General features: G+C 46.9%; 1 protein-coding gene across 4 annotated transcripts in view; it reads right to left on the bottom strand.

Annotated features, from left to right (window-relative positions):
• Positions 1-24,953, bottom strand: part of RHOJ (ras homolog family member J) — a 103,911-nt gene that overhangs the window by 10,780 nt on the left and 68,178 nt on the right. For 3 of the 4 annotated variants that reach the window (XR_008314225.1, XM_053287230.1, XM_053287227.1), the window contains exon 2: positions 256-314. Coding sequence is in view for 3 of the 4 variants with exons in the window: in XM_053287230.1 (XP_053143205.1) it covers positions 256-314 (59 nt within the window). In the remaining variant the exon portion in view is untranslated. Of the gene's footprint in view, positions 1-255; positions 315-777; positions 937-24,953 lie in introns of those variants that run through there. The other variant, XM_053287229.1, reaches the window with a different exon arrangement.

Raw genomic sequence — 24,953 nt, 5'->3', positions numbered from 1 at the left:
AGAACAAAACACAAAACATCCAAAATGCACAACCCTATAGTCAAGCACTGTTAGTCAAGCATTGTTAGTCAAGCATTTCCCCGCTGCGCCACTTAAGGTGGCCCCGTTGTTGTAGTAACACAAAGGTTTGAGTCTATATTGATGGACTGTATTAGTGCTTGAAAAAATGTATGTTTTGAGCTGCCACAAGAAAAGAAGGTACTTTCGTTTTGCATCTAGAAAGATGTGATGGTATTAAACATGGAAATTCATTACCTGCCCAGCAGTGTCGTAAAGGCCAAGCAAATGCTGTTTCCCTCCGACTGTAACGGTTACTGTAAAAGAAAGACAGAAATGTTGGGGGAGGGGAAGAAAGGAGAAAACGTAATACAAGAAGAGCTTTATAGTTGTCCTAATCTTTCTTGTCTATCAATTTTGATCAGACTTAGGGAAGATTTTTCACTTGCTAGATGTATCATCCACTGTGCTGACAGGCTATATGGCTGGAATTCTTATTGCAGAATGTCTGCATTACACAATGTATTTATTCAGCCACTGCTTATAGTTTATCCGGGGAGGTGTTTGGGGTTCTTTGCAAACTTTTTATTAGTGCCTCATGTTACAAGAAGAATAGCCAGTTGTTGTTTTTAGTTTCTGCCATCAAGATAAGTGGCAAGCTGATGTAATTTGTAAATTATATATTATTTCCATACTAGTGGGCCCGGGCACAGAGCATCTGTGCCTCTAGTGCGGCCGGGCCCACCGCCGCCTGCGCTGCGGCCGGGCCCGCCGCCTTACCTCCGCGGCCGGGCCCGAGAGTAGTGCCGCCGCCGCCGGGCCCAAGAGTAGTGCCGCCGCCGCCGCCGGGCCAGAGAGTGCTGCTGCGGCCAGGCCCGGCCAGGCCCGCCGCCTCGCCTCCGCGGCCGGGCCCGTCTGGCTCCCCGGCCATGGCCGCCACCACCGTTCTCCTGGGTGTGCTGCCAGCCAATCAGGCGCCCCCTGCAGCCCAGCCAATCAGCTGGGCTGCCGGGACGCATTTCTCCTGGGCACACCCAGGAGAATTATATATATAGATAATTTTATTCATTTATTTATTTAATTTATATCCCGCCCAAATATATGTCTCTGGGCGTATATAAAATAAAATATATTTTATATCATACATATTTCTCTGAGGGAGGTCAGGATGCCTCCTTGCCTTAAGGAGGCTATTATTAGACCTTACTTGAAGAAACCTGCACTGGATCCCTCAGAGTTAGCCAATTATATCTCCAATTTTCCATGGTTGGGCAAGGTGATTGAGAGTGGTGACCTCTCCATTTCAGGCAGTCTTGGAGGAAACAGATTACCTAGTCCATTTCAAACTGGTTTTTGGGCTGGCTACAGGGTTGAGACTGCCTTGATCAGCCTGATGAATGATCTCCAATTGGGTACTGGCAGAGGGAGTGTGAGCAGAGGAGATCTGGTCGTGTGGTAGCAAGCATGACTTGTCCCCCTAGATAAGCAGAGTCTGCCCTGGTTGAATTTGAATGGGAGACTAAGATATTCCCCTCAGGGGATGGGGCAGCTCTGAGGAGAGTACCTGCATGCTTACAAGCAGAAGGTTCCAAGTCCCCTCCCTGGCAGCATCTCCAAGATAGGGCTGAGAGAAATTCCTGCCTGCGACCTTGGAGAAGCCACTGCCAATCTGTGTAGACAATAATGAGGTAGATGGATCAATGGTCTGACTCAGTATATGGCAGCTTCCTATGTTCCTATCACTCTGCTGATCCTTTTGGATCTTTTGGTGGCTTTTGATACCATCAACCATGGTATCCTTCTGGGTCACCTGAGGAAGATGGGGATTGGGTAGCACTGTTTTACAGTGGTCCTGTTCCTACTTCTCTAGCAGATTCCAGATAGCGTCACTTGGAGACGTACTGACTGTGAGGGATCAGAAGAGATGGTTTAGATCTGCCTGTTCTGCATGGGGTTCCACTCCCCCTGAAAGAACAAGTATGTAGCTTGGGAGCAGTGTTCCCTCTAACACGGATTCCCAGATATTGTTGACTACAACTCCCACAATCCCCAAGCAAAGGCCATTGCAACTGGGGATTCTGGGAGTTGTAGTCAACAACATCTGGGAAGCCTTATTAGAGGGAACAGTTGTTGGGAGTGCTCCTGGATACAAAACTCTCTCAGGTTGAGGTGGCAGCCAGAGGCGCTTTTTATCAGCTTCAGCTGATACATCAGTTAAGCCCATTTCTGAGGGGGAAATGACCGTAAAACAGTGGTACATATGCTAGTAACCTCCAGGCTTGACTACTGTAATTCTCTACATGGGGCTACCTTTGTACATATTATTTATTTATTTATTTACACAGTCAGACAGGTGTTATTGACTGGTTTGTTTTATCCAGACATCGAGTCCTTCCCAAGGACCTGGGATACCAGAATTTTATTATCAATGTTGTTGCTGTTATTATAGTTATCGTCGCAGAATATAGGCTGTTCCCAGTAAAGTTGCTTTTTGTAATTGGCTGATGGTGATTTCTGTGGCCCCTGTGGTGTTGAGGTGCTCTTCAAGGTCTTTTGGAATTGCACCCAGGGCGCCAATTACCACTGGGATTATTTGGGTCTTCTTCTGCCACAGCCTTTCAATTTCAATTTGTAGATATTTGTATTTTGTGATTTTTTTCCATTTCTTTTTCTTCTATTCTGCTATCCCCTGGTATTGCTATGTTGTTTATTTTAACTTGTTTTTCTTTCTTCTCGACTACAGTTATATCTGGTGTATTGTGTGGCAGATGTTTGTCTGTTTGTAGTCTGGAGTCCCATAATATTTTTTCATCTTTGTTTTCTACAACTTTTTCAATGTTATGGTCCCACCAATTTTTGGATACAGGTAGCTTGTATTTTTTGATGATGTTCCAGTGTATTATCCCTGCTACCTTGTCATGCCTTTCTTTGTAGTCAGTCTGTGCGATCTTTTTACAACAGCTGAAGAGGTGGTCCACTGTCTCATCCACTTCTTTACAAAGGCGGCACTTGCTGTTTGTTGTTGATTTTTCTACTTTTGCTCTTTGTTGTTGATTTTTCTACGTTTGCATTTGTTCTTAGTGCCTGTTCTTGTGCAGCCAGTATTAAACCCTCTGTTTCTTTCTTCTAGTTGCCATTCTTAAGCCATTGCCAGGTCTTGGTGATGTCTGATTTTCCACTTATATTGTGCAAATATTGACCATGCAGGGGCTTCTTTTTCCATTTTTCTGCTCGGTTCTTGACTTGTTCTTTCTTGTAGGCCTGCTTTGTTTCATTGGTGTTGAATAGTTTCTCATTATTGACCATTTGAAGTACATCTTCTTCACTGTCCTTGATATATTCTTCAAGGCCTCTTTTCTCATCCTCTACTGTTTGATGGACTTGCAGCATTCTTCTTCCACCTGAGCTGCGAGGGAGGTATAGCCTATCGACTGTTTGATGGACTTGCAGCATTCTTCTTCCACCTGAGCTGCGAGGGAGGTATAGCCTATCGACATCACTGTGGGGGTGCAGAGCATGATTGATGGTCATGATTTTCCTGGTCTTACGATCTAGCGTCTCTAGCTCTGCCTGGGTCCAGTCTATTATTCCTGCAGTGTATCTGATAACAGGTATAGCCCAGGTGTTTATGGCTTTATTATTATTATTATTATTATTATTATTATTATTATTATTATTCTTATTTCAATTTCTATACCGCCCTTCCAAAAATGGCTCAGGGCGGTTTACACAGAGAAATAACAAATAAATAAGATGGATCCCTGTCCCCAAAGGGCTGACAATCTAAAAAGAAACATGAGATACACACCAGCAACAGTCACTGGAGGTACTGTGCTGGGGGTGGAGAGGGCCAGTTACTCTCCCCCTGCTCAATAAAGAGAATCTCCATGTTAAAAGGTCCCTCTTGGCCCAGTTAGCAGGGGTACATAGTCTGCTAACTACAATTGGTGCAGAATGCACTTGCCAGACTCTTCTACAGGATAATCCGAAGAGACCATAAAACACTGATCGTAAAAGAACTGCACTGGCTGCTGATGTGTTTCTGGGTGAAATACAAAGTGCTGGTTATTACCTATAAAGCCCTTCACAGCTTGGGTCCAGGGTAGTTAAGAGAGCACCACCTTTGTCAGGGACCCTCCTGGCTATTAAGATCATCTGGGGAGGTCTGGTTCCAGGCCAGCTACCACCGGCTCGTTGGGTGGGTACTCGGGACTAGGCTTTCTTTGTGGCTGCTCTGGGCCTCTGGAATGCACTCCCTGTTAAAACCAGAGTTTCTCCATCTCTGGCTGTTTTTTTAAAATACCCTTTTTAAAAAGACCTGTTTTCTCAGGCTTTTAATTAATTTTAATTGGTTTTACATCATAATGGTTTTATCCTGTTTTTGTACTGTATTTTAACTTATGCACACTGCCTAAGGATACACATGTCAGGCAGTATAGACATATGACAAACAAACAAATTGTTCTGAGTCAATCTTTGCATTTTTGAGTGCCTTCTGCTACTCTTATATCGTTCCACCTGTCCAATTTTTGAATCAAAACAATTTTGTGATGGCTACATCTAAGTAAATAAACTGATTGATTAAAAATATCCTGATCAGATGGAAGGTCCAGCTGTGCCATTTTGTTCCCAACAGAGGGCAGTCAGATGCTTTGGGAAAGCCATGAGATGGACAACAATCCTCTCAGCATTTGGCATTCTGAGGTGTACTGCCTCTGAACATGGAATTTCCATTTATCTATCATGACTAATGATCTCTGATAGACCTCCTAGAGTATAGGTTGGCCACTGTAGCTGGGGATGATGGAAGTTAGGAACATAGGAAGCTGTCATATACTGAGTCAGACCATTGGTCTATCTAGCTCAGTATTGTCTTCACAGACTAGCAGTGGCTTCTCCAAGGTTGCAGGCAAGAGTCTCTCTCAGCCCTATCTTGGATAAGCCAGGGAGGGAACTTGGAAACTTCTGCTCTTTCCCAGAGTGGCTGCTCCATCCCCTCAGGAGAATCTCTTCCAGTGCTCGCACTTCTAGTCTCCCATTCATATGCAACCAGGGCATACCCTGCTTAGCTATGGGGACAAGTCATGCTTGCTACCACAAGACCAGCTCTCCTCTCTGAGAGTTGCAGTCCAACATCATCTGGGGACACAAGCATGAGAACTCGTGTGTTAAGCCGTCTAAGTTAGAGACCATGGCTGCATCTTGTAGCAGTGGAGATGTAATAATAATAAGCATCAACTGATATAGCTTCATCCAGTATATTTCCTTCCTTCCTGCTACCTGGGCCAAGAGGCATCTTTTTAACATGGTTATTCTCTTTATTTAGCAGGGGGAGAGTAACTGGCCCTATCCACCCCCAGCACAGCATCCCTCCAGTGGCTGTTGCTGGTGTCCATCTTATGTTTCTTTTTTAGATTGTGAGCCCTTTTGGGACAGGGAGCCATTTTATTTATTATTTCTCTATGTAAACCACTTTGGAAACTTTTGTTGAAAAGTGGTATATAAATATTTGTTATATCCTATAGAAACATTTGTTATGGCCCTATTCACCCCCAGCATAGTACCTCCAGAAAATATTGCTGGTGTCTATCTTATGTTTCTTTTTAGATTGTGAGCCCTTGGGTGACAGGGATCCATCCATCTTATTTATTTATTTGTTATTTCTCTATGTAAACCACCCTGAGCCATTTTTGGAAGGGCGGTATAGAAATTGAATTAATAATAATAATAATGATAATGATAATAATAATAAATATCCCCCTTTAAAATATACAAATTAGCAATAATAAAACAATGGTGCAAGACTAATGAAATAATGGAAGAAACAGAAATCGCAGCTGTACCTGCTGCATTGAACAAAGAAGCCCTTTTCAGACTTTTAAAAATAGGGACACATACTCACAATTAAGACCTCTTTCTGAAGAGGTAAATGCCCTAAGCATGATGGTGGCCATTTCTGTGATTTGCAGCCTCTGGCACCTGAGGCTGACAATCATGGAAATGGCTGCCATCACACTTAGGGCATCAGCATCTTCAGACAAAGGTCCTAATTGCGAGCAGTGGAGGGAGTGGCAGTAAGAGCCAGCGTGGTGTAGTGGTTAGAGTGCTGGACTAGGACCAGGGAGACCCGAGTCCAAATCCCCATTCAGCCATGAGACTTGCTGGGTGACTCTGGGCCAGTCACTTCTCGGGTTGTTGTGAGGAGAAACTTCAGTATGTAGTACACCACTCTGGGCTCTTTGGAGGAAGAGCGGGATATAATTGTAATAAATAAATAAATAAAATAAAATGATACCCTGGGGTGGGACTTCTGGTGCATTCAGGACAATATACACAAATATGTGTCCGCTGCTAACTGAGCAAAGAAACGCCTTTTAAAAGTGGTGATTCTCTTTATTGAGCAGGGGGAGAGCAACTGGCCTGATCCATCCCCAGCACAGCATCCCTCCAGTGGCTGTTGCTGGTGCCTGTCGTGTTTCTTTTTGAGATTGTGAGCCCTTTGGGGGCAGGGAGCCATTTTATGTATTTATTTATATCTATGTAAACCGCTTTGGGAATGTTTGTTGAAAAGCAGTATATAAATATTCATTGCTGGCCATTGTACATTTTTAAGATGTCTGAATAGGGCTAGAGGCACTTCAAAAAGTGGTGATTCTCTTATGTTTGGCAGGGAAAGAGTCAGTGTCCCTGATCCAAATCCAGCACAGCATCTCTCCAGTGGCTGTGGGTAGTGTCAACCTTATGTTTTTTTTTTAACTGTGAGCCCTCTGGGGACAGGGCATAATCTTATTCTCTTTTTACGGAAATGGCTTAGAGGACTTTGTTGAAAGGCAGTATATTAATATTTGTAGTAGTAACACCAGCAGTCTGGCAATGGAGAACGATGCAAGGGATTTCAAATGTGGGTCCCCAGATGCTGTTGAACTCAGATGACGACAACTCCCATCATAGTCCAACAACAGCTTGGGAACGAAGTCTGAGAACTCCTGGAGTAATGTGAGATTTATTGGTGCCCTATCTGCTGTGTGAATACATTTCAGCATTTGGAAAGACTATTATCAGGAAGCAGAGGAGTAGGAAAGGCAAGGGTGATCATGGATGGAGAAGAATCCAGAGGAGAGCTGGTCTTGTGGCAGCAAGCATGAATTGTCCCCTTTGCTGAGCAGGGAACACTCTGGTTGGATTTGAATGGGAGACTGCATGTGTGAGCACTGTAAGATAGTCCCTTCAGGAGATGGGGCCACTCTGAGAAGAGTGTCTACATGCTTGCATTCAGAAGGTCCCAAGTTCCCTCCCTGGCAATATCTCCAACACAGGGCTGAGACTCGAGACTCCTGCCTGCAACCTTGGAGAAGCTGCTGCCAGTCTGTGTAGACAATATTGAGCTAGATGAACCAACCATCTGACTCAATATAAGGCACCTTCCTATGTTCCTACAAATGTTGCTGCATGCTTTAAGCTCGGTTTTGGCTGGGAATGGGTTTTACACTCCATGGTCCTTGCACAACTAGCCACTTTGAGGTACAGGTTGTATTATGTGCTTCAAGAAGGTAAATAAAAACAATTCCCCAACAAGGTTAACCTCCAGGCCATATAGTTGATATTTGCTATTGTATCATGGCTGCAGGCTTGAACTTCACAGACTGGCGCTGCGTGGGTAGCAAGAAATCTAAGGAAACTCAGCTGGATCAGGAAGAGACCACCAACTGGTGTGTACTCAAGACTTCCAGAGCGGATCTGCAATCCTTCCCCACTGAGATGTTTGGCTTTTGTCCATATTCTGCTTTCGTACTCCTTCCTCTTCTTTTATTCCTATGGACAACTCTTTGTAATGTTTTGATTTCGCTCTTGCGTCAGAACCTCCTGTCTTGGTGAGATCTAGAAGTGATGGGCATTCACTCAAGACAACCTATTATCTTTTATGTGTATGTCCCCCCACACTCATTTGTTGAAATTTATTTATTCTATTACATTTGTCTTCTGTCTTTCCTCTCAAGACCCAGAAAAGCACTCATGGAATTCCAGGACATTTCCCCCATCCATGACACTTAATAGTAAGCCCCTTGTGGGGCCTCATAAAGGTGTCCAGCCATACCAATCTCTGACAGACACTCAGCCTTCTGAATCTGCACCCCAGGCCATAACACCATATTGGAGATTGTTTAATGAGATTAGAAGCTGCCTTCTGCCGAGTCAGAATATTGGTCCCTCTAGCTCAGTATTATCTATACAGACTAGTACCTGCTCTCCAGGGTGTGTGTGTGTGTTTTACACAGCAGGCTTTACTGCAAATTTGCTGCAAGGCTTTACTGCGAGTTCAAAGTTGCCCCCCAAACTGATGCAAAAAGTGGATTTTTTAAAAAATCCTGGCTATAAATTGGGCTACACACTTAACACGTAATGAAAAACCTAAATCGTGTGTGAAGTACTCCCCAACAGCTCACAGGGACTTTGGGGTACATATGGCCGATATGGGAATGCACATCTCCATTCCAGAGGAGATGTGAACTCAAAGCCCTGTCTGGAAAAACATCCAGGGTTTCAGGCAGGAATCTCTCCTACCTAGATGTGCCCAGTATTGAACCTAGGATCTTCTGCATGCAAAGCAGATGCTCTACAACTGAGCTACAGTACAGATCCATCCACGGTGCCTCCTCAACCAAAGCTAACCTCAGGTAGGTTTGAATTTAATTATAGCCACCACAGGACTTTGGGACATGACAGTACAAGAACTTCCTCCTCTCTGGCTGCATTCAGCAACACTCTTATGACACATTTGTCCATCCCACCCCCCGGCCGGCTTTTAGTTTTTAAACAATGTTATTGTTTAAATTGTTTTTTAAAATAGTTTTAATTGTTGATTTTTAATTTTTTTAAAATTTTAACGTAAACCACCTGGAGATGTTTTATACCAGGAGATTTATAAGTCCAAAATATGAAAACATTGCAAACATTTTCTTGATGTACCCAAATTTCTCCAGGGCAGCCAACATCCTGTCAGCCCGCTTTTACTTCAGTAGAGTATGAACAGTTTCATACTATTTCAGGAAAGAAGGAAAGCTCTGCCATCATAGAGATCCACTTCACCTGCTTTGATAATGGAATCTTACAGAGGGAATGAGTGGGCCGTCCATTTCTCCACCAATGAGGGCAGGGAGGGAGGGGTTTAAAAAAAGAATCATGTTGGAGGACAGTGTTTAAAATTTGCCGTGAATTGTGGCCTCGTTAGACCTTCCATGCACACCAAGAGAGGAGTTCTAATAAGCAATGCTGGAGATGTGGATTGAATGGAGACACTTGATGGCCCATTCCATAGGCAGGTCTCGAAATAGTGGCGCATGGGGAACAGTGGATAGTTGAAACACAGAGAGAAAAGGGAACGCTGAACATCTGTGCAGGCTCAAAACTGCCTGTTTGCCATACTTGAGGAGGGAATTCTAAAAAACTGTATATATCTCCTAATATTCCCACACTCCCTAGAAGGCTATGAAACAGAGCGCAGGCTCTGGGGTCTAGGAAGATAACATTTGATGAGCTGAAGGTCCTGGCGGCAGCAGGGAGCTGCCTTAGCCTTAATTCAAGTGGTGTCGCTGAACTTTCTCCCAGGTAAATGACTAGTTGCCATTCATTCTTACAAGTCCACCCTGCACAGAGCATCTGTGCGCTCTTTGGGGCCGGGTACCTCCCCCCCCCGCCGTTGCCGTTGCCGCTCCTTGCTGACCTCTGCGGCAGGCCTCCTCTCCCCCACCCTCACTGCCCAGGCTGCCGGCCGAGGCCCGCGGCTCCGGCCGGGCCCACCGCTGCCCGCGGCTCCGGCCGGGCCCACCGCCGCCCGCGGCTCCGGCTGGGCCCACCCACTTCTCCAACCGCCCGCTTCTCCTTGGCCGGCCCGCCCGCCCGGCAGCGGCGGCTTCTCCTTGGCCGGCTGGCTGGCCGGCCCGGCGGCGGCTTCTCCTCGGCCCACCCGCCCGCCCGCCCGGCGGCGGCTGCTTCTCCTTGGCCCACCCGCCTGACGGCAGCGGCCACCATGGCCGCCCACAGCCTGGCCCGCTGGTTCTCCTGAGTGCGCCTTACCCAATCAGGCGCCCCGCAGCCCAGCCAATCAGCTGGGCTGCCGGGACGCACGTTCCAAAGGCACACCCAGGAGAATTAAATATATAGATTAAAACAACCTAACATGGCCCAAACACTGAGTGGGCTTCCCCACCTCATCTGACATGGAGGCTGCAGAAGAGTGTTCTCTCTCTCTCTCTCTGTGCAGAACATACAGAGATGCGTTGCATCTTGCAGAGGTCTTTCTTATTGACTTACTTGTTTGTTTGTTTAAAATATTTTATTATAAAATATTTATTTGGAGGTCTTTGCCATGCAGATGCCCTTCCTCTGCCGATACCCTCCCAGTCCTTAAGATGGACATTTTGCTAGTGTATAAACTATCTCCCAACATTCTTTCACACTCCACATGGCCAAGAAATAGACTCTGGGTTAAAAGTTTACTGATTGGCAGCTCCATGAAGGTAGGCTGTAAGGATGTGCACAAACCGAAATGTGAAACTGAGGTTCGTGAACCTGTCGGGCACCGCAGGGAGGGGTGTGGGGAGGAGGAGCTTTTAAAAAAGAGGAGAGCAGGTCCTTACCTGCCCTCCACTGCTCCATGCAGTTTCCTGCTGGGATGGCGCTCATCCCAAGAACCCGTGCATGGTGTTGGCATACACATGGCCTCCACATGTGGGTTCTTCGGATGAACACCACCCCAATGAAGCTGTATGGGGCGGCAGAGAGCAGGTAAGGGACTGCCCTCCTCTTTATTAGAGCTCCTACTTGCCCCTGCCCTCCCTGTGGTGCCCCAGAGGTACTGGTGATACCTCTAGCAACCAGGATGCTATGGGCAGCAGCGGTGCCCTGCCTGGCTTTCCATGCAGTGGTTTGCCTTGCCTACAGCACTTAACTCCCTTTTCATGGACAGATCATCATCTGGTGAGGTTTAGATTGATAGCTCCATCTGCCCTCTGCAGGGGTGGTGAACTGATTAGAATGGTTTGCCCCTGGAGGCTTATGGAGCCACTTGGTTTCCAGACAGCCCTCGGGGAGTTTCCGGTGACCAGAGCTGGTGACTCTGCCAAGGCCCTGGTGAATCTCTGGAATGTGGAGACAGCCTGGGCTAATGGTACGGTCGCTCCTAAATGCCCTCTCTGGCTTGGTGGAGCCTATTCTGCTCCTTGGTTTTCCTTGGAGCTTAGGCAATGAATGGTCTTGGACGATGGCTGGAATGATGCTGGAGGAAGAGTCGTGATGAATCCAAATAAACATGGGCTAGAGCCCATTTTAGGGATGACTCTGTGGCAGTGGGGGTGGTGAGAAATGTTTTTTCTCTGCCTCCATTGCATCTGCTCAAAGCAGACCAGCGGAGCTGTTCCATGTAGCAAAGACATTGCTCCACACATCCCCCTGCCCCAGGTAATGGGGGAGGAATAATCTACAGCCCATTGTGATCAGTTTGCATGTCACTTTGCAGATAAAAGTCACTCACATCTGTACTGATTTGGACTTCGGGATTCTGGTAGTTCTGGCAGAACTGCCTCAGGTACCATCTGGTCCTATTGTGTTGGATTCTTTTCAGTTGGGGCAGTCTGAGGATGTGGACAAGATCCTGGGCAGTGTGCGGGAGACATCTTTCTCTCCCCTTGCTCTTCATGGCTAATAAAAGCTGCCAGGGAGGGTACTTGAAGATGGTTGGAGGCTATAATCAATGCTTCATTAAGGGAGGGCAAGATACCACCATGCCGCAAGGAGGCGATAGTAAGACCATCCTTTAAAAAGCCCTCCCTTGATCCTTCCAACCTGGACAACTATAGAACTGTCTCTAACCTTCCCTTTTGGGGCAAGGTGATAAAAGCATGTGGTGGCATCCCAGCTGCAGAGGGTCTTGGATGATATGGATTATCTAGGCCCTTTTCAATCTGACTTCCACCCCAGATATGGGACTGAAACTGCCTTGGTCGCTCTAGTGATGCTGGGAACTAGACAGAGGGAGTGTGTCCCTGTTGGTTCTGCGTGGACCTCTCAATGGCATTTGATGCCATCAACTATGGTATCCTTCTGGACTGTCTCTCGAGTATAGGGATTGAAGCCACTGCTTGCTTGCTTGCTTGCTTGCTTGCTTGCTTGCTTGATTTATTTATTTATCATATTTTAATACCACCTGATATATAAATCTTTGGAGTGGCTCCAGTCCTTTCTTGGGGGGAGGGTCCAGAAGGTGGTTCCGGGGGATTATTGCTTGGCTCCGTGGCCATTGGCCTATGGCAGGCCTGCACAACTCTGACCCCCCAGCAGTTTTTGGACTACAATTCTCATAATCCCCAGCCACAGTGGCCAATAGCCAGGAATTATGGGAGTTGTAGGCCAACATCTGCAGGAGGGCCAAAGTTGAGCAGCCATGGCTTATGGGGTCCTGCAGGCTTTGGTTTTGTCCCCAATCCTGTTTAACATCTACATGAAACTACTGGGAGAGGTCATCCGGGGACTTGGACTGGGTTGTCAGCAATATGCAGATGACACTCAGCTCTATCTCTCTTTGTCACCTGATCCTAGGGAGGCAGTGGATGTCCTGAATTGGGGGCTGGAGGCCGTGATGGGTTGGATGTGGGCTAGTAAATTGAGATTGAATCCGGACAAGATGGAGGTAATGTTGGTCAGTAGGAGAGCCAATCGGGATGAGGAGACTTTACCGGTTCTGGATGGGGTTGCACTCCCCTTGAAGGAGCAAGTACGCAGCTTGGGGGTATTACTGGACCCAGCTCTGCTTTTGGAAGCTCAGGTGGAGGCGGTGGCCAGGTGTGCCTTTGCATGGCTTCGGCTAGTGCGCCAGCTGCGTCCTTTTTTCGAGAAGGCAGATCTGGCCACAGTTACCCACGCCTTAGTCACATCATGGCTGAATTACTGTAATGCACTCTATGTGGAGCTGCCCTTGAAGGATATTCAGAAACAGCAGCTAGTGCAAAATGTGGCAGCTAGGATTTTATCTGGAGCTGCCCACTGGGATCACATCACACCCATATTGAAAGAGATGCACTGGCTGCCATTTTGTTTCTGAGTCCAATTTAAGGTGCTGGTTTTGACCTTCAAAGCCCTTAATGGTTTGGGCCCGGGGTACCTGAGGGACTGCCTGCTCCCAAGGGTTGCTGCCTGCTTGACGAGGTCATCTGAGGGGGCTCTGCTCTGGGTGCTGACAATGAGGGAGGCTCGGAATACTCTCCCAGTGGCTATTCGCTCCTTGGTCTCCATCACAGTTTTTAGAAAGCACGTGAAATCTTGGCTTTGTATCTTGTGTGGTTATATTGTGCTTGTATTTTAAATCTTTTTAGTAGAGCTATGTTTTTATATTCTAGCTTAATTGTGTAATTTTTATAGTCTTGTTTCATTTTTTTTCTGTGTGAACTACCCTGAGATTGTTTTAAATAAAAGACGGTATGCAAATCTAACACATAAACAAAATAAATAAAACCTTTGGCTCATGCCAGATAGTGAGTGGTTGTCATTTACCCGCATGGGGATAAGTGATGGACAGCATTTGGGAACGCTGTTGCATTGAGACCCCACCCCCCATCCTTCCTTACTGGTAGGGATCTCCCTGGCCTTGCAATCAGACTTTATTTATTTATTTATTTATTTATTTATTTATTTATAAATAAATAAATAAATAAATAAATAAATAAATATTTATTTATTTATACCCCATAATGGAGTATATACTACTCTAGCTCGCTACGGCTTCCCGTAATAAACAAGCTCCCTGATCAGCTGCTGTACCTCATCAAGACAAGCATTTTGCTTGTAAGTAAATAAAACACATCACAAACTTTTAACCATTGCTTGCTGCATATTTGGCCCCGAATTCTTGATTGCATCCAGCTCACTCTGAAGCCCCATCAATAGCAGCCAGAGGAAGGTGGACAGACTGACTGCTCAGCAGGTTTCCCAGCTAACAAAGCTTTCTGGAAGTTTGCCTGAAGTTGGAAGAGAACCAGACAGATCGCTCTGCATGTGAAAATAAAAGCACCATGGATTCAGCTTCATCTAGCTGCTAATCTACCCCAGGCATGGTCCACCAAGTGCCTGTCACTGTCCGACTGTTCTCATTTATTCATTCACTCTCTCTCTCTCTCTCTTTCTCTCTCTCTCACACACACACACACACACATGCACACACTTGCACAACTCTGCTGCCAGGGTATTTTTGAAGGCCGATTTATTCAGAGCATATCAGTCTAATATTTTTTTAATCTCCACTGGCTCCTGGTTTGTTTCTTGGATCCAATTCAAAGCACTGGATTGCCTTTAAAGCCCTAAATGGTTTGGGCCCAAGGTACCTGAAGGTAAGGATGGGTACAGAATGGATTTTGCACTTTGTTTCGAACCTGAAATGAAATGCAAATGGCCAAAGCAAAACTCAAAACGTTTCGAGTGTTCTGGCTATAGGGAACAATGGGGAAATCTGGAGCCTATGGGGTTTTGGGGGAAAGGTTAATAATATGTTTAAATTTGCCCGCTTCTTTTGTGCGCTTGGTGGGAGGTAGCACCATGATGCCTTACCACACAACCTGGTTTGGTGTCCCTAGGAGTTACCCATGGGGAACAATGGGGTGTTTCCAGTTTCCCCATTGTTCCCTATGGCTGGAATAAGCTGTACTCACAGAATGCATGCACACAAGTTTTGCACTGCAATTTGCAATGCATTTTGCAACCCTACCTTGAAAAACACTGCAGAGGCACACAATAAAATGGAATCTATCCCTCCTGACGTGGAACGTATATTTCAAAGACAGCCCAAAATTGGCCAAAAAAAGCATAGCTGGCCCAGAATCAACTGCCAGCCACAGTGCCTGTGCTGCAGTAACATCATTGGCACAAGTTCATCTCTCAGTTATGACTCCTTACGTCCTCTCACTGCAACAGCTGACACAACAGCACCCTTAGGAGCAAACAAAGCCATAAGCTCAACTAAAGCAACTTCAGCCACATTTTGACTGCGTACACCTTGCAATGCAGATTGCAGAGCAGACCAGAGCAGTGAGTGAAGCACAAATTGGTCTCAAGGCCAGACATGGAGATCATCACAGCAATCACCAAGAAGTATTACACATGCACACACCTCTGCCACTGTCCATTTCTTTCCACAACACTATTCTCACAAACAAAACAAACCACAATTCAAAGAAGGCAGACATCCAAGTTCTGCCTCTATCAGTCTGAGAGCCAGCAAAACCAGACAGTTATAGCAACAATAGCACATCATAGTCTGCTCAGTGCTGAGAAAAGAAAACCACAAAATCAAACCTTTGTTCCTTCCATCCTGATGTATCCTCTTCAAGAGAGGCACATTATAAGGGTTCTCTCTGCCTCCCAGTCCCTTTAAATACATTTTGAAACTCTCTCCTTGGGCTCCTCCCTCCCCCCAGCCAAAGGGGGCACAATTGCCCATGGCAACACTTGGTTTGTATGATAACAAGCCAACCAAGAAGCAAGGAGATTGCAAGCCAATTGGAAGCCAATGCCAGAAAACCAATCAGCAAAAGGCCTCCAAAATGGTGCTCAAAATGTCAAAACATTTCAAATCGAAATGGGGTTGTTTTGTTCTGAGATCTATCTATCTATCTATCTATCTATCTATCTATCTATCTATCTATCTATCTATCTATCATGACATTGTAGTGAGCCATTGTGCATGACTATCTCTTTCCATGGTTCAGCATCTGTATGGTTGGATTTAAAGTGGCCCCACCTAGCTGCTTCTTTGAATGCACCTGGAAAAATGGGGGAATTGGCAGGAGTGGAGACGGGAGATTTGTGGGCAGGCTAACATAAACAGGGTAAGGATATGGAGGGACTGATTAGCTGACCCTCTCTACCATCATTTCCTCCATAACGGCCTGCCAATAAACCTAGCTACCGACAATGGAGCGGTGCTATTTATTAAGTCAAGGGCCAACACAAGCTGGTTCTGATAAAGATGCACAAAACTCTATGATAGACAGTTAATGAACAACCTGTCCCTAGAGAACAGATTCTTCCTAACTCTTATCTGCTGGAGGTTGACAGGCTGGTAATAGGAATCCGATGTACAACACATCTGTTCTTTAAACAGCAAAGGAAGGTGAAGTCGGGAAGATAAATAGAATAGCCCTCTGACAACCTCCAGTGCAAGGTGGGATCGGAATCTTGATTTGTTAAATGCTCAAAATGGTGCTGATCGACAGGATTGGATTTATATCCCCACATCTTCGCCGAACACTGCATTTGGCCAAGCCTTAAGAGCTGCTTTATCATCCTGGCAGGCAATTGCTTACACGGGCCTTGCTGAAGTGGGGAGTGTATATTATTTTAATCCCTCAACTGTGTCTCCACCCCCTCCCCAAGCAGCTCCAGTGTGCTTTAAGGAGGAGGGCTTGTGTGAGAGAGGGAAAGAGACCAGACAGTGTTTATGAAGTTTCTTGCTCAAAATTGTCTCCACATGGAGAACATAAAGGATTAGAATTTCCCTTTCTGGAACAAGCAACGCTTCTTCTGGCAGCCTTTGGAAGCAGGGTTGCCAAGCAGGGCTGCAAGAGAATGATTTACAAGGGACAGGTACCAGGAAATTGAGACGGTCTCTGCAAACAAGGGCAGCCCTTTCATGAGGCAAGGTAAACTATATAGATGTGCAAACAGGTTCGACGCTGAATGTGTTTGATGTCAAACAGCTTCGGTCCGACCGTACGGGGTCGAACCGAACCACCCCCTGATCAGTCCGCCTTCAGACCAAACCCCACTGGGGGTTCACATTTATTTTATTTTTTTAAAACCACGTGCCCCCTCTGGGGGACTTCCTCTAGGTGGGAGGGGTGGGGGTGGGTGTCCGCGGGGGTTCCCAGGCCATGCAGGCCATGACCAGGCCATGCAGAGGCCCATTGCGCAGATGCGGCAGCCTCCAAAATGGCCACCACGCTGGAGGGGGAAGGCCCAAACGGGCCAAAGAGCAGACCGAATGACTGGTTAGGGTGGCAAGGAGGCTGGCATTTTGAGGGGGAACCCCTGTGGACCACCCCCCCGCCAGCTAGAGGAAATCCCCTGGAGGGGGTAAGTGACTTAAAAAAAAAATTGCAACCCCCCCAGACCAAACAAACTGGGGGGGTGGTGGTTTCAAGGGGTTGCTGGACCGAACTGGCCCGGTCTGGTTCAGTTCTGGTTTGAACTCAAACCAAACCGGGCCAGCCAGTTCCATGCACACCCCTAGTGAGGTGGTCACTTCAGGTGGTAGACTATGGGAGCACCAGAAGAATGCCATCAGAGCAGCTCTTTGGGACCTATCTGACCAGTGGAAATGGGCCAGGAGCGTCTCTCTTCACACTCCTTGCAAAGCGTGCAAGGGTCAGCTTTGAAATGGAGCAAGGGGCATGGGGCGAGGAAGCCATTGCTGCTTCACCTCAGGCACCACAATACCTTGGGCCACCCCCTGCCTGCAAAATAGGGATAGTTGGAGCAAGTAGGATACTACTTCTTTGCGGCATCCTGTAGATTTTCCTGCTTTTAAAAGAAATGTCCTCTTTCCCTTCTGCTAACAAAATTTCCCAAAGCAAGGGAAGATTTCTCTCTGATTAGGAACAGAAGAAGCTGCCTTATATCAGGTGAGACCCTTGGCCCATCTATCAGGCCTGCTCAATTTAGGTCCCCCAGCTGCTTTTGAACTGCAACTCCCATAATCTGCAGCCACAGTGGCCGATAGCCAGGGATTATGGGAGTTGTAGGCCATCATCTGCAGGAGGGCCGAAGTTGAGCAGCCCTAAATTAGCTCAATAATGTCTACACTGATTGGCAGTGGCTCTCCAAGGTTTCGGGCAGGAACCTTTCCCAGACCTACCTGGAGATGCTGCCAGGGACTGAACCGGGGACCTTCTGCCTCCAAAGTAAATGCTCTGCCACTGAGCTATGGCCCCAGCCTACTCCTTCAGCAAAGCAATAATTTTTTCATCTTGGATGCGAACAAAAAGAAAAGGTTCCAGAATTCAAGGACACCCTGGAAAAGAAGTGTCTGAACTTAGGGGCATCCATTATACTGGGTGGAACTGTTGTGCTCTGGAATAATGGATAAACCTTTAGCATGATTGATGCCCCTTAAGAAGAAGGAATAGTCTGGCAACCCTGTTTGCATAGCATGCCAAGAAGAAATTAGCCCTTGCCATGTGTAGGAGAGCTGAAATTAGTGATGGGCGAACTGCCCACCGCACAGTTCGCAATTAATTAGAAAACAAAGTTTGTTCCAAAAAGTTCAGCTGCTCTCTGAGTTAAGTCTGAACTGGGTTCCCGAATGTGCTAGGTCCTCCCAGAGGTCTGTCTCTGCTGTGAGTAAACAACATCAGTACCTGATGTCAGGGCCAACCAACAGATCTCGGACCCCAATGTGGTCTCCCAGCAGCCCCCCTTACTTTTCACATTTTACTGGGATCGTGGTGGCAGATTTCACAGAAGGCTTTGAAATGTGTGCAAATGAACTACACATAACAACCAGCTGGATATATAGGAATGGTAGAGGTTCCCATGGTGCTTAGCTTCTCTGGATTCTCCGGGAATGTCAAAAGCACTCAGTGCTGGGTGTGGCTGCTGTCTTTTGCAAGTAATACCAAGTTGGGAATAACCAGGAGAGCCTGCTTCATGGGTAAGAGTCAACTGCGGAAGAGTCTGAGGCCCTGGCAGATTCATCTTCATATTCGTATTGTGTCACCAGGGCCTACAGGCCTCTATCCAGTTTCTGTAGGGGCAAAAGAATCTGGTGAAGGTATCAGGAGAAATCCAGACAGTGGAACACATCCATGGACACATCCCTGGGCAGGATCAGGACCACAGGTAAACCACAGGGCAGAAACAGGCTAGATGTAAGGTCCACAAAGAGCAAGCTAGGATGTTACTCCAGGCTGAAATGCTCTGGAGCCAGCTGAGGGTTTCAATGGCCCTGCCATCAGGTTGGTATCTCTGGCTCTGCCCCCTCTCCAGGAACCTTTGGGTCTCCAAGGGGCGGTGCTTTATTTCTGAAGCGGTGGCTCTGAGAGAATTGGAGAGCTTCCTACAGTCCCAGAAGTTCAGAGAAGGGCAGGGCTAGAATCTTAGGCCATGCTGCTGCAGGCTCCTGTGCCTCCCTCCCCAAGGTGGTACTTTCTGAGACTCTTTTGGGGTGTTTCTCCTGCATCCAGAGGTGCACCTAGGCGATTTTGGAGCCTGGACTTAAAGGGCTTTGGAGGTAACCCCTGCCCCCGGAAATTAAGCATCATCGTGCTCCACCAGGTGACCACACCACCCAGGGCAAACGAAAGAGGATTTGAGAGCCCCCGGGGCTGTGGAGGCCCGGGACCGGCCCCAAAGTCCTGGGGTAAGAGCACCTCTGCCTGCATCCAGACTTCCTCATTCTCTTTGTCCTCAGGTTCCTCCTGCGATGTTAGAGATTCCAGTTCCGGAAGCATGACACCAGGAGACTAAACTCTAATCTGGTCCGATAGAAAAAGGACACAGGAGTGGGCATTTAAACCTTATCAGGAATTTTGTTCCCTATCCCCTGAAGTTTCGATGTCCCTGAATCTGAAATGGTACCTGTGGAAACTGTTAATGCTAACAAATTACTTATAGAATAAAATCAGAAAAAAGCCCCACCAAAGTAGAGGTACAGTAACTACTAATTAAAGACTTTTAGTTGATTAGGCAGAGAACTTTAAAACAGGAAGCTGATTTACACTGAGTCAAACCACTAGTCCATCTAGCAATGACACTGATTGCTTTGCTGATGGCTACACAGCTACACTTTCTGAACTAACTGGTTCACTAACTGGCAGTGGTTCTCCAAGATTTTGGAAAGGCATCTTTCCCAGCTGGCTCTTTTCTAGGGCTGCCCTGGAACTTTGGAACGTGCTTCCTAACAAAATTAGAACTTCTCCTTCTCTGGATGTTTTTTAAGAAGGAGCTGACAACATACCTGTTTAGTCAGGCTTTATAGTTTTAAGGTGTTAAGTTTTTAGAGGTTTTAACCTGTATTTTAAAGTGTTTTAATTGTGTTTTTTAATTTTTGTGGTTCTTAGATTGTGAACCACCCAGAGACTTATGTGTGGGGTGGTAAATGTACTATCTAGATACATTTAGATCAGGTCTGCTCAATTCCGGCCCTCCTGCAGATGCTGGCCTACAACTCCCATAATCTCTGGCTATTGGCCACTGTGGCTGGGGATTATGGAAGTTTATTATTTTATTTTATTTTATTTATTTGATTTCTATACTGCCTTCCAAAAATGGCTCAGGGTGGTTTACACAGAGTAATAATAAATAAATAATATGGATCCCATCCCCAAAGGGCTCACAATTAAAAAGAAACATAAGACAGGCACCAACAACAGTTGCTGGAGGTACTGTGCTGAGGGTGGATAGGGCCAGTTACTCTCCCCCTGCTAAATAAAGAGAACCACCATGTTAAAAGGTGCCTCTTTGCCAAGTTAGCAGGGCAGAGTTGCAGTCCAAAAACAACTGGGGGGCCTAAGCTGAGCAGGCCTGATCTAGATAAATATATAGATAGATCTAGATCTAGATCTATATCATTAGCTATATCTAGATCGCTATCTAGCTCTATAAAGTGTGCCGTCGAGTCGATCTCAACTCCTGGCGCCCACAGAGCCCTGTGGTTGTCTTCGGTAGAATACGGGAAGGGTTTACCATTGTCTCCTCCTGCACAGTGTGAGATGATGCCTTTCAGCATCTTCCTTTCAGCTGCTACCCAATATAGGTGTTTCCCATAGTCTGGGAAACATACCAGTGGGGATTTGAACCGGCAACCTTCTGCTTGTTAGTCAAGCATTTCCCTGCTGTGCATCTATCTATCTATCTATCTATCTATCTATCTATCTATCTATCTATCTATCTATCTATCTTAGACCAGTGATTCTCAAACTTGGGTCCTCAGGTGTTATTGGACTTCAACTCCCATAATCCCCAACCAAAGGCCACTGAGGCTGGGGATTATGGGAGTTGAAGTCCAATAACACCTGAGGACCCAAGTTTGAGAATCCCTGATCTAGACCTAGACCTTGACCTTGACCTAGACCTATCTGGATAGATGGACAGAGATATAAATGGAACCTGGAACCTTCTGCATGCCAAGCAGATGCTCTGCTCCTGAGCTACAGCCCCACCCCCATCCCCATAAGCCTCCTTGCCAGCCAACCAGTCCGCCAACACATTTTTCTACCCATCACAAGTCAGTCACTCACTGTTTTCCCATTTCCGTTCTTTTCCCGTTAGGAGTATAGGAAGCTGCCTCACAGTGAGTCAGACCACTGGCCTATCTAGCTCAGTGTTGCCTACGGACTGACTAGCAGTGGCTTCCTCAGGTATTCCAGGCAGGCGTTTTCCCCAGCTCTCCCTGGAGATGCTCTATGGCCCCATCCCCACAAAATGACTAAACATCTATTTGGTAAATATTGGCAAAAATGATAGCAAAGAACCAGAAGCAAAATCTTCAACAGTCAGGCACGCCGTTTAAAATTTGCATGCACTGAAAGGCTATCCATCAATTAAAGCAATTAAATCTTGCCATCTTATAAAACATGAAATATTCAAATAGAAACTAAGCAGCATCCCAAAGCAAGGCCAGGGCCATTGGGAAGATACTGCGGCTTCTGCTTAGCATCTCATTCCGTAATACACATTTGTCTGCATCAACCTATTTGCTCAAATGTCAGGGTTTTATTGCTCCTCAGCACTATATCTGTTTATTAAGTCTGGGCATTCAAAATGGCCTTGATAGAGCAGAGAACATGGGTCAAGAGCAATAATATGAAGTTTGACAATGACAAATGTAACATACTGCACACATGAAAGGAAAATGCACAGTAATATCTTGGCTGGAGTTGGGCACAACTGGTATGAAAACAGCATCTCTGAGAAGGATCTGGTGGGAAAGGAGCTAATTCAGACATTCGGGAAGTCCGTGTCAGAGCAGCTGCAAAGACCCCAAGGTCTTCTGAAGGCCTATTGTTGATTCCTAAGTCCACCTCTTTGTCCACAGCCATCATGGATTGGGGGGCAGAGCTCAGGGGCGACCCTTCCATGAAGCAAGGCAGGACACTTACCTCCGGCAGCAGGTTACAGCAAGGTGGCAAGATTCTCCACCTTGGCAAGGTGATCATAGGAACATAGGCAGCTTGCCTTGTACCAGTTCAGACCATTGGTCCATCAAGCTCAGTATGGTCTACACTGATTGGTAGCGGCTCTCTAAAGTTTCAGGCAGGGCAGGGGTCTTTCCCAGCCCTACATGGAGATACCAGGGATTGAACTTGGGACCTTCTGCATGCAGAGCATAGGAACATAGGAAGCTTCCATATACTGAGTCAGACCATTGGTCTTATCTAGCTCAGTACTGTCTACACAGGTTGGCAATGGCTTCTTCGAGGCTGCAGGCAGGAATCTCTCTCAGCCCTATCTTGGAGATGCTGCCAGGGAGGGAACTTGGAACCTCTGCTCTTCCCAGAGTGGCTCCATCTCCTGAGGGGAATACCTTACAGTGCTCACAGTTAAGAACATAAGAACATAAACAGCCCTGCTGGATCAGGCCCAAGGAAACCCATCTAGTCCAGCATCCTGTTTCGCACAGTGGCCCACCAGATGCCACTGGAAGCCACAGGCAGGAGTTAAGGGCGTGCCCTCTCTCCTGCCATTACTCCCCTGCAACTGGTACTCAGAGGCATCCTGCCTTTGAGGCTGGAGGTGACCCACAGCCCTCCAACTGGCTGTGATAGACCTCTCCTCCATGAAGCCGTCCAAACCCCTCTTAAAGCCATCCAGGCTGTTGGCTGTCACCACATCCTGTGGCAGAGAGTTCCACAAGTGGATCATGCGTTGTGTGAAAAAGTACTTCCGTTTGTTGGTCCTGGACCTCCTGGCAATCAATTTCATGGAGTGACCCCTGGTTCTAGTGTTGTGTGAGAGGGAAAGGAATTTCTCTCTCTCCACTTTCTCCACACTATGCATGATTACTACTAGAAGTAGAAGAACTACTAGAAGTAGTTCTAGTCTCCCATTCATATGCAACCAGGGCAGACCCTGCTTAGCTAAGGGGACAAGTCATGCTTGCTACCAAAAAACAAGCTCTTCTCAGATACTCTCCCACTGAGATATGGCCTCCATCCTGCTTCAAGGCCAGGGAAGAAGGGAAACACGGCACCCTCTGCTCCGTCGGCCCCATAAGTTGCCACCACGGAGGCCCCCGTAAGGCTGGTGGGCGATCTAGCCAGACAGAAGTGCACAGAGACCTTGAACCATCACTGGTGGAACCACTCTATTGGGGTCACCTAGGAAGGAGAGGGCCCCTGGAAGGGAGATTTCCAAAGGCCCCCTGAAACTTGGAGCCAGTTTTGTGCAGGAGAAGCTTTTTCTGGAATTCATTAGCACCTTAAACTGCAAATGATGGTGGGGAGGATCATGTTTTCTTGATCTTGGCTAGTAGAGTTGCCAACTCTGAAAAAAGTGATTCCTGGAGGACCCCCACCCCCACCCCATTCTCCCTCCCTCCTTCCACTATCGAGCCATTAACATCTCCAGGGCTGATTTCAGTAGTCACTTCAAGCTGGGTGCCAATTCCTGGGGATTCCAGGCCAGTCCTGAAGGCTCAGCTACCCTATGAGCTAGGGTGAGAAGAAAAGGCTTACTTGTGTTTTGAATGCCCTATTATTGTGGGAGCATTGGGATTTTAAATCAATTTCTGGAGAGGGTTTCTCCTGCCTGCTGTTATTAACACAGCTCCGCGCCCTCTACGTTCTCTGTTGCGAATCTGGGCCAACAACAAGCCAGGCCTCTAAGGGCACATTATGGAGATTTACTGAGCTTGATACGTGGTCATATGGAATAGGAATTATGATTTGGGAGTGGTGACGGCTCTGCTGTGTTTGCACGCTCTGCGTGGAGAATACTCGACTCAGGGAAATTATGGGTAATTTTGTGATCAGAGTAGAAAACAGGAGGCTTTTTGAAAATACATTCTGGTTGAGGCACGTGTTTTCCTAGGAGGTTATACGGACTAGAGGAACTCATTTGTATCTGTGCACTTAATGAGAGAGCGAGCGAGAGAGAGAGCACTGTCATTTGGTAGAGGCCGGGGTTTTCTAAGCTCAGGCAGCTGCAGGGCTTCATTCCTGTCTCCAGATCCAGTCTGAATAGAAGTAGGCTTTCTAAAAGATGCCGGTCCACCATTCTGTGGCGGCCAGTGCTGGCACTGCTGGAGGGGCAGTGGGAGGCACCTTTCACGAAATTAAATGAGTTAAAATTATTAAATTTTACTAAATTTTAATGTACTAAATCACACTAATAAATTAGTAGGTGCTTACCTCTCTCCTAAGCCACCTAATGGCGCAGCGGGGAAATGCTTGACTAACAAGCAGAAGGTTGCCGGTTCGAATCCCCGCTGGTGCTATATCAGGCAGCAGCAATATAGGAAGAGATTCTGAAAGGCATCATCTCAGACTGCGCGGGAGGAGGCAATGGTCAACCCCTCCTGTATTCTACCAAAGACAACCACAGGGCTCTGTGGGCGCCAGGAGTCGACACCGACTCGACGGCACCCTTTACCTTACCTCTCTCCTCCCGCCGCACCTGAAAGCTGTTCAGAGCCGTAGTGCGCTGCCCAGTACCTGCTGTGGAGGAGAATTGGCTCCACCACTCAGCTGGCCTCCGCGCATGCGTAGAGACCATTTGATGGCCACACAAATGGCCTCCGCCAGCTGAGTGTGAGAGCTGATCCTCGAACCTCTGCTGCAGTAGGTGCTGGGCAGCGCACCACTGCTGAGAAAAGCTTTCAGGTGTGGAGGGAGGAGAGGTAAACACCTACTAATTTACAGTTCAAGGTGTCTACTCCCGCTGCCCCTCTGGTGGTGCCCACACTGGCCGCCACT

Source organism: Hemicordylus capensis, chromosome 1 (genome assembly GCF_027244095.1).
Source record: "Hemicordylus capensis ecotype Gifberg chromosome 1, rHemCap1.1.pri, whole genome shotgun sequence".
Classification (NCBI taxonomy): Eukaryota; Metazoa; Chordata; class Lepidosauria; order Squamata; family Cordylidae; genus Hemicordylus; species Hemicordylus capensis.
This window is presented reverse-complemented; position numbering and strand designations above follow the sequence as displayed.